This window comes from Parasteatoda tepidariorum, chromosome 4 (genome assembly GCF_982258835.1).
Source record: "Parasteatoda tepidariorum strain Cologne lab strain chromosome 4, Ptep-v5.0, whole genome shotgun sequence".
Lineage (NCBI taxonomy): Eukaryota > Metazoa > Arthropoda > Arachnida > Araneae > Theridiidae > Parasteatoda > Parasteatoda tepidariorum.
Genome location: NC_141758.1, coordinates 72489726 through 72503501, shown reverse-complemented (window position 1 = coordinate 72503501; position 13776 = coordinate 72489726). Strand labels below are relative to the sequence as shown.

Genomic DNA, 13776 nt, shown 5'->3' with positions numbered 1-13776 from the left:
TCGTTATAAAGAAAAAAATATTTTGTATGTTAAGAGAGATTAAAGTACAATTTGCCTTTTTCAGGTTCATAAAGAATTATATTGCAGTACAAGACACGTTCATAAATCAATTCCTCCTTCATCTTCTCCAAATTCTGGAAACTCATCTCAACAGCAACCGCCATCCCAAAGCCAACCATCTCAACCAAGATCACCAGAACAACACCCAGCTCAACAACAAGAACAAAATCCAAAGAATTACAACATGGTTCTTAATCAACCTCTCTACGCGGCCATATCAACGAGTCCACTAATACTCGTTCCATGCTCCTATGTTGCTGGCGGTGGGTTATCTCCAGCAGCTGGGTTAGTACCCGCGGGCAACATCATAATACCAAACCCATCAGCTTCACCAGATGGAGTTACAGAACCTTCTGGAACGAATGTGATACCAACTTATACCGTCATGCCAGGTGCTGCCCCAGATGTTAATTCTGTTTCCCCTTCTTCAGGGGGTGAGGATGCCACAAAAGATGATGTTAAGCCGGTGAAACCAGTGAAGGAAAAAACTGTTAAGCAAGATGTCTGTAAGAGTCCAAAAGAACCTCAAAGCGTTGGAGTAGAAACGCCTCTTGATTTAAGCATCAAAAAACGTGATGACTCTATGAAATTGAATTCGGTGAAATCACCTCAGGAGTCAGGTATGTTAATGGAGACAAAATACACACTTTATGCGATTTGCGATTATTGCTTGAATTATTTTCGTCGAATTTGAATTATCCACAATGTGTATTTATGAAGTAAAAATTTAAAATTAATAAGTTTTCTTTTCCACATAAGTTTTTTTATTGCTAGATTTATTTTTTTATTAAATCTAAATTTGATTATTTTGGAGAATTTTGATTTTGTAGTATTTAAAGTGTGCGTGTGATAATTTGGGAAGGGAAGAAAAAAATTTTACTAAATTTCTTCCATGGAGGTAAAGAATGTGGGCTACTTTGTTCAACAAATTCATTTTTCAAAAAAAAAAAAAAAAAATAACAATGCACTGTAAAATGCTCCGGATCCAATTACAGTAAAAAGTACCGTTACTCTTCTTTTACTTTTTAATGTAAAATCCATTTTTATAGGAATATGTTACGAAATAAAAAAAATCTTATATACCGTAATTTTTACAATAACAATTACGATGAAATCACTGAATTATTCTAATTAAAAAAATTTTACTATAAAAATTTTAGTATAAGATTTTATGGTAAAAATGGGTTTTACGGTAAAATAAATTTTGCAAATAATGCACCCGAAGTTCAAATACTTTATACCATAATTTGATACAAAATTTCTTAGAATCTAAAAGGGAACCGTTTTGCTATGCTGGAAAATAGAAAAACTATAATCTTCTGTTCTTTTATAGCATGTTTTTGTGACAGCTAAATATCTATACATTAAAATAAAGATTTGTCTTCCTTTTTATAATACAGTCGAAAAAACAAAGACGTAAACTCTGGTAGCTTTTTTTTTGTAAATGACGGTAACTTTCAGAAGCGTTCCAAAACCCAAAAACAGTTAAATCCAAAATTCTCTCGATAATATTTTATTTAAAAATAAAAATTTCCCGTCTAAAATAAAGTACCAAATAATTTTTAATTTAGCTAATGTATTTTCAAATACTCGCAATTAGAAGCATTCTCAGGGTAGCATTTAAATGCAATTAGTTCGAGGGCTATACATTGTATACGCAAATTATATCGCAGACAATATTTTAAATCATGAAATTAAGCAAAAATAACATATTTTCTGGGTGCTACTCTTATATTCTTAGTTATTTATTTTTGGCTAATTTGGTTGTCAAATCCACCAAAGCAAAAGAAGTAACCGCAGTTTCTTAATGTTGTCATCATATTTTCCTTTCTTCCCGTATTTAAATTTTCAAAAATGCTTATTCAGAGAAAGATCTGTATTGTAAATCAAGTGTTCTTATTGATTAAACAACTTAGTCACGATCTAGTTCTTCAACCATTTAGAGTCTATCATAATAGACGAAAAAAGTATGATAAGATCAAAAATTAACGAGAGTGTTTTTTTATTTTATTGTTCGTTGTACCTCGGAAACTTTCTTAAAACGCAGAAAATACCTCATCTGAGATCAAATGCTTGGATGAGAGTAGTTTTTTGCTGTTGATATATTCTTGCAATTAATTTTGCAAACCATTTCCAGTTTCATTAATATTCAATTTCCGATGAAAAAGTTTACTTTTAGATTAATTAAGTTTATAACACTTCTAATATATAACGTAAAAACTAACGATAAAAGTTTTCGGTTATAACATTTCTTAAACCGTTGACTCAACTATGAAAAACATTAAGAATAGTTAATTTTTCTAATTTTTTCCAGACCATACTACGTAACTACGATTTTTTTCCAACGTATCTCCAAATAATCCTTAGTATTAAAAAGAAGTGTTGGGCTACCAAAGCGACGGCGCCATCCCCTTCGCAGAGGATCAAAATTGCGATGCATGTCTTCGGATCATCCTCAGGGATTTTCTAGATCATCACCAATAGCTCATTGTGCAGCTATAGTGCGACATAAATAAACAGCAAACAAACTAATAAAAAGTGGCTCCATGATTTTGCTTGGGAAGGATTTTTAGGTTTAACGGGATATCTAACAAATCAAAAATCAATAATTATTCCACATTTATCCTAGATTCATAAATATTCGTCTCACCGAGGTCAAAAAATATTTTAACATTTGCAACTTTTAAAGTGAAGGAAATATAAAAATGAACTTCTAAATACCTTACAAGATCTTTTAGTAATTTATGAATCTACTAATAATTTATGAGCATATTTCTGAGTCTACGTTCCTTTTTTTGTGTGAATTAGAATAGGATTTATAATGCATTTGATACAAACTAAATTGCATTTTAATGCTTTTTAGGTGTTCGCCGCATTCCTGTCTTCACATCTTTATCTACAGCATCAACGGATGAAAGCACTAAACAAACACCATCAACAGCTCATACATTGCCCGTCATGCCAATAGTCAATCCTGGCGTCGAGCTGAACCTCCTTGCCAGAGCACAGATGCCTTGTGCTGAACCTCCTGCTCCAGTATTAGGTCCACCTCAAGTATTAGTGAAGCAAGGGACCAGTAAATGTAACGAATGCAACATTGTATTCTACAAATATGAAAATTACTTAGTACACAAGAACAGATACTGTGCTTCAAGAACTGTTCAACAAAAACCGGAAGTTGGTTCACCTGAGAGAATTAAATCAGAAGACGCTGATTCTTCGGACAGAGATGAAACACGTAGGTTATAAATAGATTGTTAGAAATTAGAGAATCTCGGGTGAAAAAAGTTATAACTCACTTCTCACATAATAGTTTAACTCCAGAAATTATATTATATTATATAAATTATAAGAACAAGAACTAATATTTTGCTCAACTAATGTTTAGCACTATTATGGGATTTAATACTTAATAAGTTTTCTAAGTTGAAACTAAGTTTTTTAAGTTTATTCTTAACACTAAGAAAGACTGAAAATTAGTATGTACCTATATTGTCCAAAAGCAGTCAAAATGACTGGATTGTGAAGGAATAACTAACGTGTAAGGAAATTTGTTTAAAATTAATTTTTAATATTTTTATATTATTTACAGTTATATAACAAGTTATTAGTAAATATTAACAATAAAAAATTATATGTTGTACAAAAAGTTACAAAATTCGTAGAAATTCTGTCATTATATACATCATTGTTTTTCTATTAAAAAGCAGTCAAAATGACTTTTAATTAAAAAGCAGTCAAAATGACTTCCTTGGGAATTCTAGTGTTAAATGGATATAGTTTATTCCGACTATAATTACATATTTCATGAAAATATAAATCTGTTTATCTCTACATTATAAAATGGTGGTTACTTCTTTATAACTAGAGGTCTTCAATTGAACTATAGATTAAAATTTTATATTCAATTTTGTTGAGAACTGATCAATGTTTAAACATATAATCTAATTAGTTTGGAGTTATAGCGCAAGAGCCAGTCATGGTCATATCGCACCTACAACTTGCTTTTTATAAAATATCTAGGTTGCGATATAAAAGCTAGATTGATGTATCAAAACCAATGACTTTGAGGTTTCAGAAAAGGTTGTCGTGGGGATTGTTTCCAATTAATAAAATGAATGATGGATTAAAGCTACTAAAATGGTGTTGTCTTTGAACTTTAAATTTGCTACACTTAGTTAAAATGTATTTCGGAGGTTTCTTAACAGGTTAAACATTTTGTATTTTATTACATATTTAGCATTTATCATTTATTTTTGATTTTTTAACTGCAAATTGCTGCCGCCAAAAAGCATTGTATTAAAATACAGTTTTTATTTACAGTTGTAAGACAGACGCAAAAAAGTCCTTTGTCCTCTCCAAGAGTCAACAACACGAGAACTCCCCCAGTTTCGGATGTCGTCGATTCAAGAGAGTCTTCCCCAAATCAACAGCATGCTGCTGCTGCTTTGCTTCAGTATTACTGCATGGCCTGTGGCATCAAGTACTCTTCCATAGATAATCTAAGAGCCCACCAACTTTATTATTGTCCCAAGAGAGAAGTTAATACTGCACAACCAGTTGCACTAGTTCCTTCTTTCTCTAGAAACAATCAGGAATACAAATGCACAAAATGTAAGAATGCCTACCCAACAGAAGAACTTTTAAGGCAACATCCTTGTGTCGTGCAGAGGAAATGTCCATATTGTGACGTCTACTGTCCGACACTGAGTGCTGCCCAACGACATTTAGTGACACATACGGGTATTAAATCCTTCAGATGTTCTTTGTGTGGTTACAAAGGTCACACATTAAGAGGTATGAGGACTCACATCCGAATACATCTTGACAAAAACAGCTCAACACCTGAAGAAGCTTACATCTTGTGTATGGACGAGGGCGGTACTGAGATAGGTTGCGCCAGCAGAAAACCATCTGGCTCACGGCTTAACTCAGACAGAATCAAGTCTGTAATAGGTACTGAACCACCCCAGGGGGAAACAGTTCTGGCTGTGAGTCCAGTTTCTGGCCCTTCTCCAACCATGTTTCCGACTGATATTGTCGCGATCAAAGCTGTACCGGATGACCCAGTCGCGACTGGCGACACGACTCATTGGTGCCAAATATGCGGGTATTCATCATCATACAAAGGCAACGTAGTGAGACACGTCAAACTTGTTCATAAAGACCTTATATCCTCACAAACTATGTCAAACATTGTGAATAGTCGCCCTAGTCTTGAAAATCATTCGAAGACAAACGACAGCATGGAATCTGTGAGAGGTGTTACGCCACATGACTCAGCTGCCGAGCATAGTAATAGTTCGTCAAGTCTTGATGTAAAACCCATAGTGAATGGTATTTTGAGTAAAAATGAACAACCTTTGAGGGTGGATGATAAAACTTTGATATTGAAGAGTGAAACAGTATCACCACCACCACCATCTACTGCTGCCTCCTCAAAAGGTATAAAGCGCCCCCTGACGGATGAAGGACAATGTCAGGCTGGTACTTATAGTTCAAAGGCAGGAGCAAAATATTGTAAATCTTGTGACATATCTTTTAATTACTTGTCTAATTTCTTGGCACATAAGAAGTTTTATTGCACGCCAAGATCATCAGGGGAAGTTGCTGGACAAGAAGCCTCGACAGTGCAATCTGTTCAATAAGTATTTGTTTTTATAAAGCTCCGAAGTCGATCAGGCAAAATCAAAGTGCCAATTAATATTTATTAATTTAAGTGCAATCTAAATAAAGAAAATGAAAAATTTATGCATATTTAAAACTTAATGAAATTCCATTTTCAAAAACTACAGTTGTGATTCTTAATTTGCTGTTATGCCAAATTTATTTTTATTGTCAATGTATATGAAATCAGAATTGCTTTTTTAAAAAAAATTTGTTCTTTAGAATTATTAATATGTAAAAAGTATGTTTTATTATATAAAACAGCTTCCTTCAAAACTATAATAATTTTCTTTTGGTAAGAAAAAAACAAAAAAAAAAAAATTTGTTTTAAGATTTTAACACGAATTTTTCTTTCAAAAGCTCTCTTAAACTATGTTAAAATACCTTATATAAAATAAATAGTTTTTAATATGAATAATAATTAGTTTTATTTAAATTTTCTCTTTATTAATTTATTTTTATTTTTGGAAATTAGAAAATCACTCTAAGATTTCAATGATTATTAAAGCAAAAGTTTACTAATCTGTATTACTATTGCTTGTATATTTCCAATATACAAAAGGCAGTTGACTGGCTTTAGCATAACTTATTTTAACTTTTCTCAATTAGTATTTTATTCTTGAACTTTTGTTAAGCTATAAGTTATCATTTAAAAATGAGTATTTTAATCTTTAATAGCGAATTAGCTAACCAGGGGTCAAATAGCAATATAGTGGGTTTATAAAGGGTTGGGTGAAAATATTTTCATAATTTAAATGAAAACTTTAATTGTTATTTGTTTATTAAAAATCACATCATAAAATGGCTTTACATTTTAAAAAATGAAAATAATAATTAAAAAAGTTTATAAAAATAGGCATAGATAGTTTTTTAACACCTTAAAAATATAGATTTAACTGGCACTTCCTTATCAAATTTATGAAAAAATAATTTACATAGCATAAAAATTTTAAAAGAAAATAAATATTTTAAATAATTAATGCAGAAATTCAAGAGTCTTAAGATGAGTTTTAGTAAATTAGAAAAAAACTAAATTTTCTCCAAAAAATCCTTGGAATAAGGAAAAGGTTTCGTCAAAAAATAATTTATTTCCTAGTCTTTCCATGTTCATATAGAGCTAGTCTAAATCATTATGAATTGTTATTACAAATTGTATAGTTTTATAATATTTTGTTGCATTTATGTTTGTATTATAAAAAGAGCATCTTCTTACAACAATCACTAAGCTTTTATTTTTAACGTGTCAAAAGTAAATTTCTATAGGAATTTTGTTTTGAATTTAAAACATTTAAAGATAGAGGCTGAAAAAATGTATTTGGTTCAAAAAATTTTTTTTTATTTGGTATAATTTTTTCTTTTTTAGTTCTGAAACTAGACATTCTTAAAACTAAAATTTATTATTGAAAACTTGTGTTTTAAAAAAAAGTTGCAGACGTAATGAGTTTATGAGGCATTTTAAGATTATAAATGATATTTTAGTGATTAAACGGCATTTTGAGTAAACTTGGTTCAACTTTAACAAAAAATAAAAAATCATGCCTTGCTCTTATTTTTATAACCGCTTTGTCCAATTGGCGAGAGTTTCAAATCCATAATACTCTTTTAAACTGTTTGTGTCATAGTGTTTGCGCTAATAGCGTTTTAGTATGCTGCCAAACGAGGGACTAAAAACACTACTCCAAAAGCAATCCACTTAGTTCCATTACCCTCTCAGATTTGTGGCTTCAAGGAACAAAGCTAATCATATATTTAGTCCGTGATATTCAAAGTACAGCAGATACATAATTTTTAACAATGTTTATCAAAACAGCAACAATTTCAGTGCCTGTGATTTTTCTGTTTTGAAAATACTTTCATTTATAAAAATGTCAATGCCAAGAATTGACATTATTTGAAGCAAGGATGACATACTATAAGAGCAATTATCTTAAATTTGATTACAATTTGTTTTTAAGAATCAATACCAGTGGTTGTATTCTTGAAAACAAACTTAATATTGTGTATATTGTAACATTCAACTATTGAGCAATTTTGTTCTCTCAAATTCCTAATAGAAAATTTAGGCTTAGTGATATGTTTGAAGAAGAGCTCAGAGCATTGTACAAAGTTAAGTTTTATATATTACCAGTATTTCTTGCTGACTGAGTCAGAAAAGCGAGCGTGGCAATTTTTGTGCATTGTATCATGACTGAATTATTGCTGAAAGGCACTAGCCAATAAAATTTATGTAAAGAACTCGTAGATAAGTTTCTTTTTCAGAATGTGTATAAGGAAGAGGTATATTGTAAAAATAATATAATGTTGTTTTCTTTTCCGAACAATAATAAAAAAAAGCATTTTTAGTTTTGTTTGTTTACAAAAAACTTTTAAGATGTTTTGATTCTCTACTTGCACAAAAATAAAACTGCATTATTTAAAAAACTTTTTGTGAATTTTAAAAACTAAATGCATAAACAGGCAATTAAGAAATGTTAATCCATTGGGTAAACATGAAAGAAAACAAACTTAATTAGCAAAAATAGATACTATTAAGAGATTTACAGCTGTTTCAATGAAAAAAGGAAAAGAAAACATTGTCAAACATCAAATACATAAAGCAGCAGTAGAGGAATTTTAGATTAATGGGTAAATATGACAGAAAAGAACTTTATTAGCACAAACAGACACAGTTAAGAGATTACCACTTTGAGACTGGGATTAACAGTTGAATTGCCCACTACTACATTACTACTACACTTTGAGAATGTGAAAAATGGATACTATTAAGAGATTTACAGCTGTTTCAATGAAAAAAGAAAAAGAAAACATTATCAAACATCAAATACATAAAGCAGCAGTAGAGGAATTTTAGATTAATGGGTAAATATGACAGAAAAGAACTTTATTAGCACAAACAGACACAGTTAAGAGATTACCACTTTGAGACTGGGATTAACAGTTGAATTGCCCACTACTACATTACTACTACACTTTGAGAATGTGAAAAATGGATACTATTAAGAGATTTACAGCTGTTTCAATGAAAAAAGAAAAAGAAAACATTATCAAACATCAAATACATAAAGCAGCAGTAGAGGAATTTTAGATTAATGGGTAAATATGACAGAAAAGAACTTTATTAGCACAAACAGACACAGTTAAGAGATTACCACTTTGAGACTGGGATTAACAGTTGAATTGCCCACTACTACATTACTACTACACTTTGAGAATGTGAAAAATGGATACTATTAAGAGATTTACAGCTGTTTCAATGAAAAAAGAAAAAGAAAACATTATCAAACATCAAATACATAAAGCAGCAGTAGAGGAATTTTAGATTAATGGGTAAATATGACAGAAAAGAACTTTATTAGCACAAACAGACACAGTTAAGAGATTACCACTTTGAGACTGGGATTAACAGTTGAATTGCCCACTACTACATTACTACTACACTTTGAGAATGTGAAAAATGGATACTATTAAGAGATTTACAGCTGTTTCAATGAAAAAAGAAAAAGAAAACATTATCAAACATCAAATACATAAAGCAGCAGTAGAGGAATTTTAGATTAATGGGTAAATATGACAGAAAAGAACTTTGTTAGCACAAACAGACACAGTTAAGAGATTACCACTTTAAAAGAATATGATTAACAGTTGTGTTGCTCACTACTACACTTAAATAATTTAAATGCGTCAATTTTCTCATGCCACCTTGTTCGAAATATTTTATAGTGTGCCTTCTAAGGCACAGTAAACAAAATTAGCAGGCCTTAGCTTTTAATTCTGTACCAGAGTCTTTCCGACTACGGAGAAGTCAGCATTCCTGCAAAAAGAATTGGTGCCTGAAAGCTATGATACAACTGCAAAGGGTTAAAACTTTTAACATAAAATGTGAGAATTCATTAAGGAATAAAACGAATAAATTACAGAAAAAAGTTATTTTATTATATATGTTTTTTTTTACATTTATTATATTTTTTATGTGTTAACTCTAGATAGTACAACATTTAAATTTTGTACAGCGCTTTTAGAAGCACCCTTTTTCAGCTCATAGAGCATAAACGCAAAGAACGAGAAGAACATAGAGCATAATTTATTGCGCATTACATGGAAAAAAAAGTGACGCAAAGTCATTTGCACTTATGGAGCAAGTGCCTACATCTACAATCATCTCAATCAATAGAAGAAAAAACTGCAAATCCTTTGTTTTCTTGTACCCTTCACGGATGAGAGACGGCTGTGGACAATTCACCTTATTTAGCTCTTCATCAAAACTCCCATTTTCCTGGGAAAAACATTCGTGCATCATGAAGACAATTTTTAAAACATAAATCCAAATTTTGGTGCATTCTTTTTCTATTAAGCTCACAAATTAATGCTTCCCCCCTTTTTTTAACAGGTAAAATTAAAATCGTTTCAGTTAAAAATTCAGAATACCTTAAAAAATTTACAAAAATTTTTGTTGACTAGGAAAAGACTTTTATGGCATGTTTTATATTCAAAAAATAAATTATAAATAAAATTTGTATTTTTATTAAAATTCCACAATTAAACAAGACAATAAGTCAGAAAAATGCATTTTCTATAGATCACATTCTTCACTCCTTTCACTTTGGTATGTAAAACACAATATTTATTTATTTATTTTTTTTAAACTTTTTTCTTTCTTCCGTTTTTGTTAGGTCTTCTTTAGTTTTTTCTTATGTCTGTTTTTTGATCTCACGTTTTTTAGCTATAACTTTAAAAATTAAATAAAATTTTTAGAACAATTTAAAATTAATTACAAAATTTTTGCTTTAAAATGTGAAGAAAAAAAATTTGAAAACTGGGTAATATATAAGTAATTATGCTCGTTCTTTTATACTGCGCATGCCTGAAAAAAAATTATCGTTTTTTTTCTCATAATTTTATAGTATATTAGTCCTATTCGGCAGCTAATGAAAAAAGTCCGATTTAAATATCTTTTAAACTGATTTTCAATAGAATGAGAAAGAGAAGAAATGAATTTTCGTTAATAAAAATTTAACAAAAATTTATTTATCATACAACTTATTTTAAAGTTAATGTTACCAACGTTCAGATGTCATTCTTGATTCACCATGAATCTAAAATCTTTTCAGCTATCGAAATATATTAAAAAAAGTAGTCTCTGTTGTTGCAATCATAGATTGCGCAATATTTAACCGTAGTGGTAATCCTTCTTAAAGCACAAAATATTTAATTTTTATGAATTACATATAATCAAAATTGTGCTATTAATATTAAAAATAATTGTACGATCCGAAACAAAGCGAAATGGCGCATTTACAGTTTTGCCTCCTTTACTTTCATAAAAGTAATAGGAAAATCTGTTAATTATGCTTATACCAGGAAATCTTCCGGCACATTCTGAAGGAAACTTCCGGTGAATCTAATTACTATCTGAGAACTGGAATATTAAAATAATTTTTTTTTCTTATTTAAGGAAATATTTTTTTTGGTTAATGGAGGGCATTTGGGTCTATTTGCCTCAGAATGCCAGAATAGCTACTCTTTTATCGCTACCTAGTGAGCACCTAAGGCTAAGCCACGGCGGTGGAGTAGCGTCGCCCTCGTCATACAGCCACAAACCCGTTTATAGGGCTGGTTACATTCAAACAATCACACAGAAGAAAGGACATAGAGCACAGAGAGAGAGAAAGAAGCATTCATTCCCTGAGCGGGATTCGAAGCCGCAACCATCGGCTCCGCAATCAGGCACGCTAACCACTCGGCCACCTGGTGGGCATTAATACAGGGCATAAAATACAGTAAATCTATAATTGGCGTTTGCATTAATTCATAGCAAATTTTATAATGATTACAAAAAAGAGAGTGCAGATGAATATTGAAATATATATATATTATTTTTGATACAGCGCCCTTTTTTTACTATTTTACTATTAACCTGTAATTATTGTGAAATTATAATTTGTTTGTATTTTAAAATACTTTAATAAGCATTGTTCTTTGAATTAAATAATAATTCTGTATTTTCATCTTTCCCTAAAAAATTGAATTTGAGCATAAGTGATACGAAATTTTAAGCCAACAAATGGATGTATCTTGCAAATGTAAACTTTTATAAATTAAAGACAGTCAGCTTTATTAATAGACAGTAATACAAATAACAGCAAGTATAAACTGTATGAACAATAGATTAATTCCAGACTGGATTTTATAAAAAAAAGTATAGAATGATACAAAATTAATTTCACAAAAATATTTTGTACCAAAATTTGCTAATACATCAAAAAAAAATTTAAATACGGATATAAAACCATTGTATTAAAATAAAAAGTTAAAATTTTAATATGAGATCTAAAAAGTTTAAAAAAAAACTTTACACAGCTAATATATCATCACATACTTTGAAAAATTTTTTTAGCACAGAATCAGATTTTTTAAAAATATCATAATCGTCCCTATTTAACAGTTTCAATTTTACTAACTTCTATTGAAAAATAATTTAAATGACTAGTATTTTATTTAATAACGCTGAAAAGCAGTTAATTTCAATGGAAAGTGTATATAACATATTCTAAATAATAAAATTTTAAAAACAGGAACTATGAGAACTGTGGGTGTATTTATTTACCAAAAAGCAAAACAGAGTCTTTTTAAGAAATACCGCTATTAGCTAAATGAATCAAAATATTGATAGATATATTCAGAAGAAAAAAATTAAGCGTAAAACAGAAGCGTGAACTTAACTTAGAGTGTAGAGCATAACTATTTTATTTAGATTTATTATCTTTTGCATTTTAAAATAAAACGATATAAATTCCAGCTTATAGCTCCCACACAATTAAATAATAAATAACTCACTCATCTAATCATGCTTGAGAGAAAACGACTGAAGTATAGCTTAAATATCTGCCCCTCAAGTTTGATTCAACGCAAAGCAAGTATATCACTTAAACATAGGTGTATTCAACTCAAGTTGAGTTTAAAAAAATTTCAATCTTTTTTTAGAAGAATTCACTCATTCATTTTAACAGTGACATAAATTAATGAAACATAAATAATCTAATTATCCTGAGTTTATGCTTATAAGTAATTTGAAAAGAAATTAATTTCTGCCATATTATTAGAATTTATAGTTATGCAAATACCGCTGTAGGATATTTTTCGTGAGATTGAAAATGTTGGTAACTATATATGCTTTTTTTGTATAAGAAAGTACTATTCAATTAGGCAAATCATGCATAAGAGTCCCCTCACCGTCAGGCTAACCATGGGAGGTTTTCGTGTTTTTCCTCTCCAGGAAGAGCAAAGGAGAGTTAGTTCCATTAAAACTCATTGACGAAGGCAAATTTTGCCAAACAGTTGATCCAGGAATTCCCTTGTCTTCTGGATTGGGTACAAAATTACAAGGTTACGGAGTTAAAATTAGGCAATCGGAAACTCAAAAAAATTGGGTCGGCAGTTAAACGACGGTTATAAAAAAGGCAAATAAAAAAACTGCTATTGCTTAAAATATTCTTTGAAGTACAATGCAAGGGCTACTCATGCTAACGCTATTCTAGTTTTCACTTGGTCTATAGAAATTATTCATTTTAAGAGTCATAGTTATTATTAATAAGGATTATGAAAAAAATCAAATCACATTTTTTTATTTTAAAAGAATTAATCAACAATCATTTTTTTAAAAATCTTAACAAGCATTTATTTCAAAATATAGTTTTGCAATAATAACTTTTGTAGTAATAAACACAGAAGCTTTATGTTTAATTCTCGTTCAGAGTCAATTAAACTAACCCAGTCCCGCAGTGGACTCATCGTTAAGGCACGGTTCCCAGCAGATCACCGAAGTCAAGCATCACTGGCTGCGATCAGTGTGCGGATGGGTGACCACTTGGATCAGTCTGCGTAGGGACCGCGAGTGTGCGGTATTGGTCCTCGTTAAACTGTGCTACCGTAAAGTGCTCGACTTCGCAAGCAGGTCGTCGGGCTACCGAAGCGGAGGCGCCACCCCTCTGCAGAGGATCAAAATTGTGATGGCATGTCTTCGGATCATCCTCCGGGATGTTTCCCACACCG

General features: G+C 30.6%; 1 protein-coding gene across 3 annotated transcripts in view; it reads left to right on the top strand.

Moving 5' to 3' along the window:
* Positions 1–5807, top strand: part of LOC107442891 (zinc finger protein ush) — a 201040-nt gene extending 195233 nt beyond the window's left edge. For all 3 annotated transcript variants that reach the window (XM_071182419.1, XM_087161364.1, XM_071182418.2), the window contains exons 8-10: positions 65–680; positions 2924–3298; positions 4384–5807. In XM_071182419.1, coding sequence (XP_071038520.1) covers positions 65–680; positions 2924–3298; positions 4384–5708 — 2316 coding nt within the window. In that variant the 3' untranslated portion in view covers positions 5709–5807. The remainder of the gene's footprint in view (positions 1–64; positions 681–2923; positions 3299–4383) is intronic.
* Positions 5808–13776: the final 7969 nt, after the last annotated feature.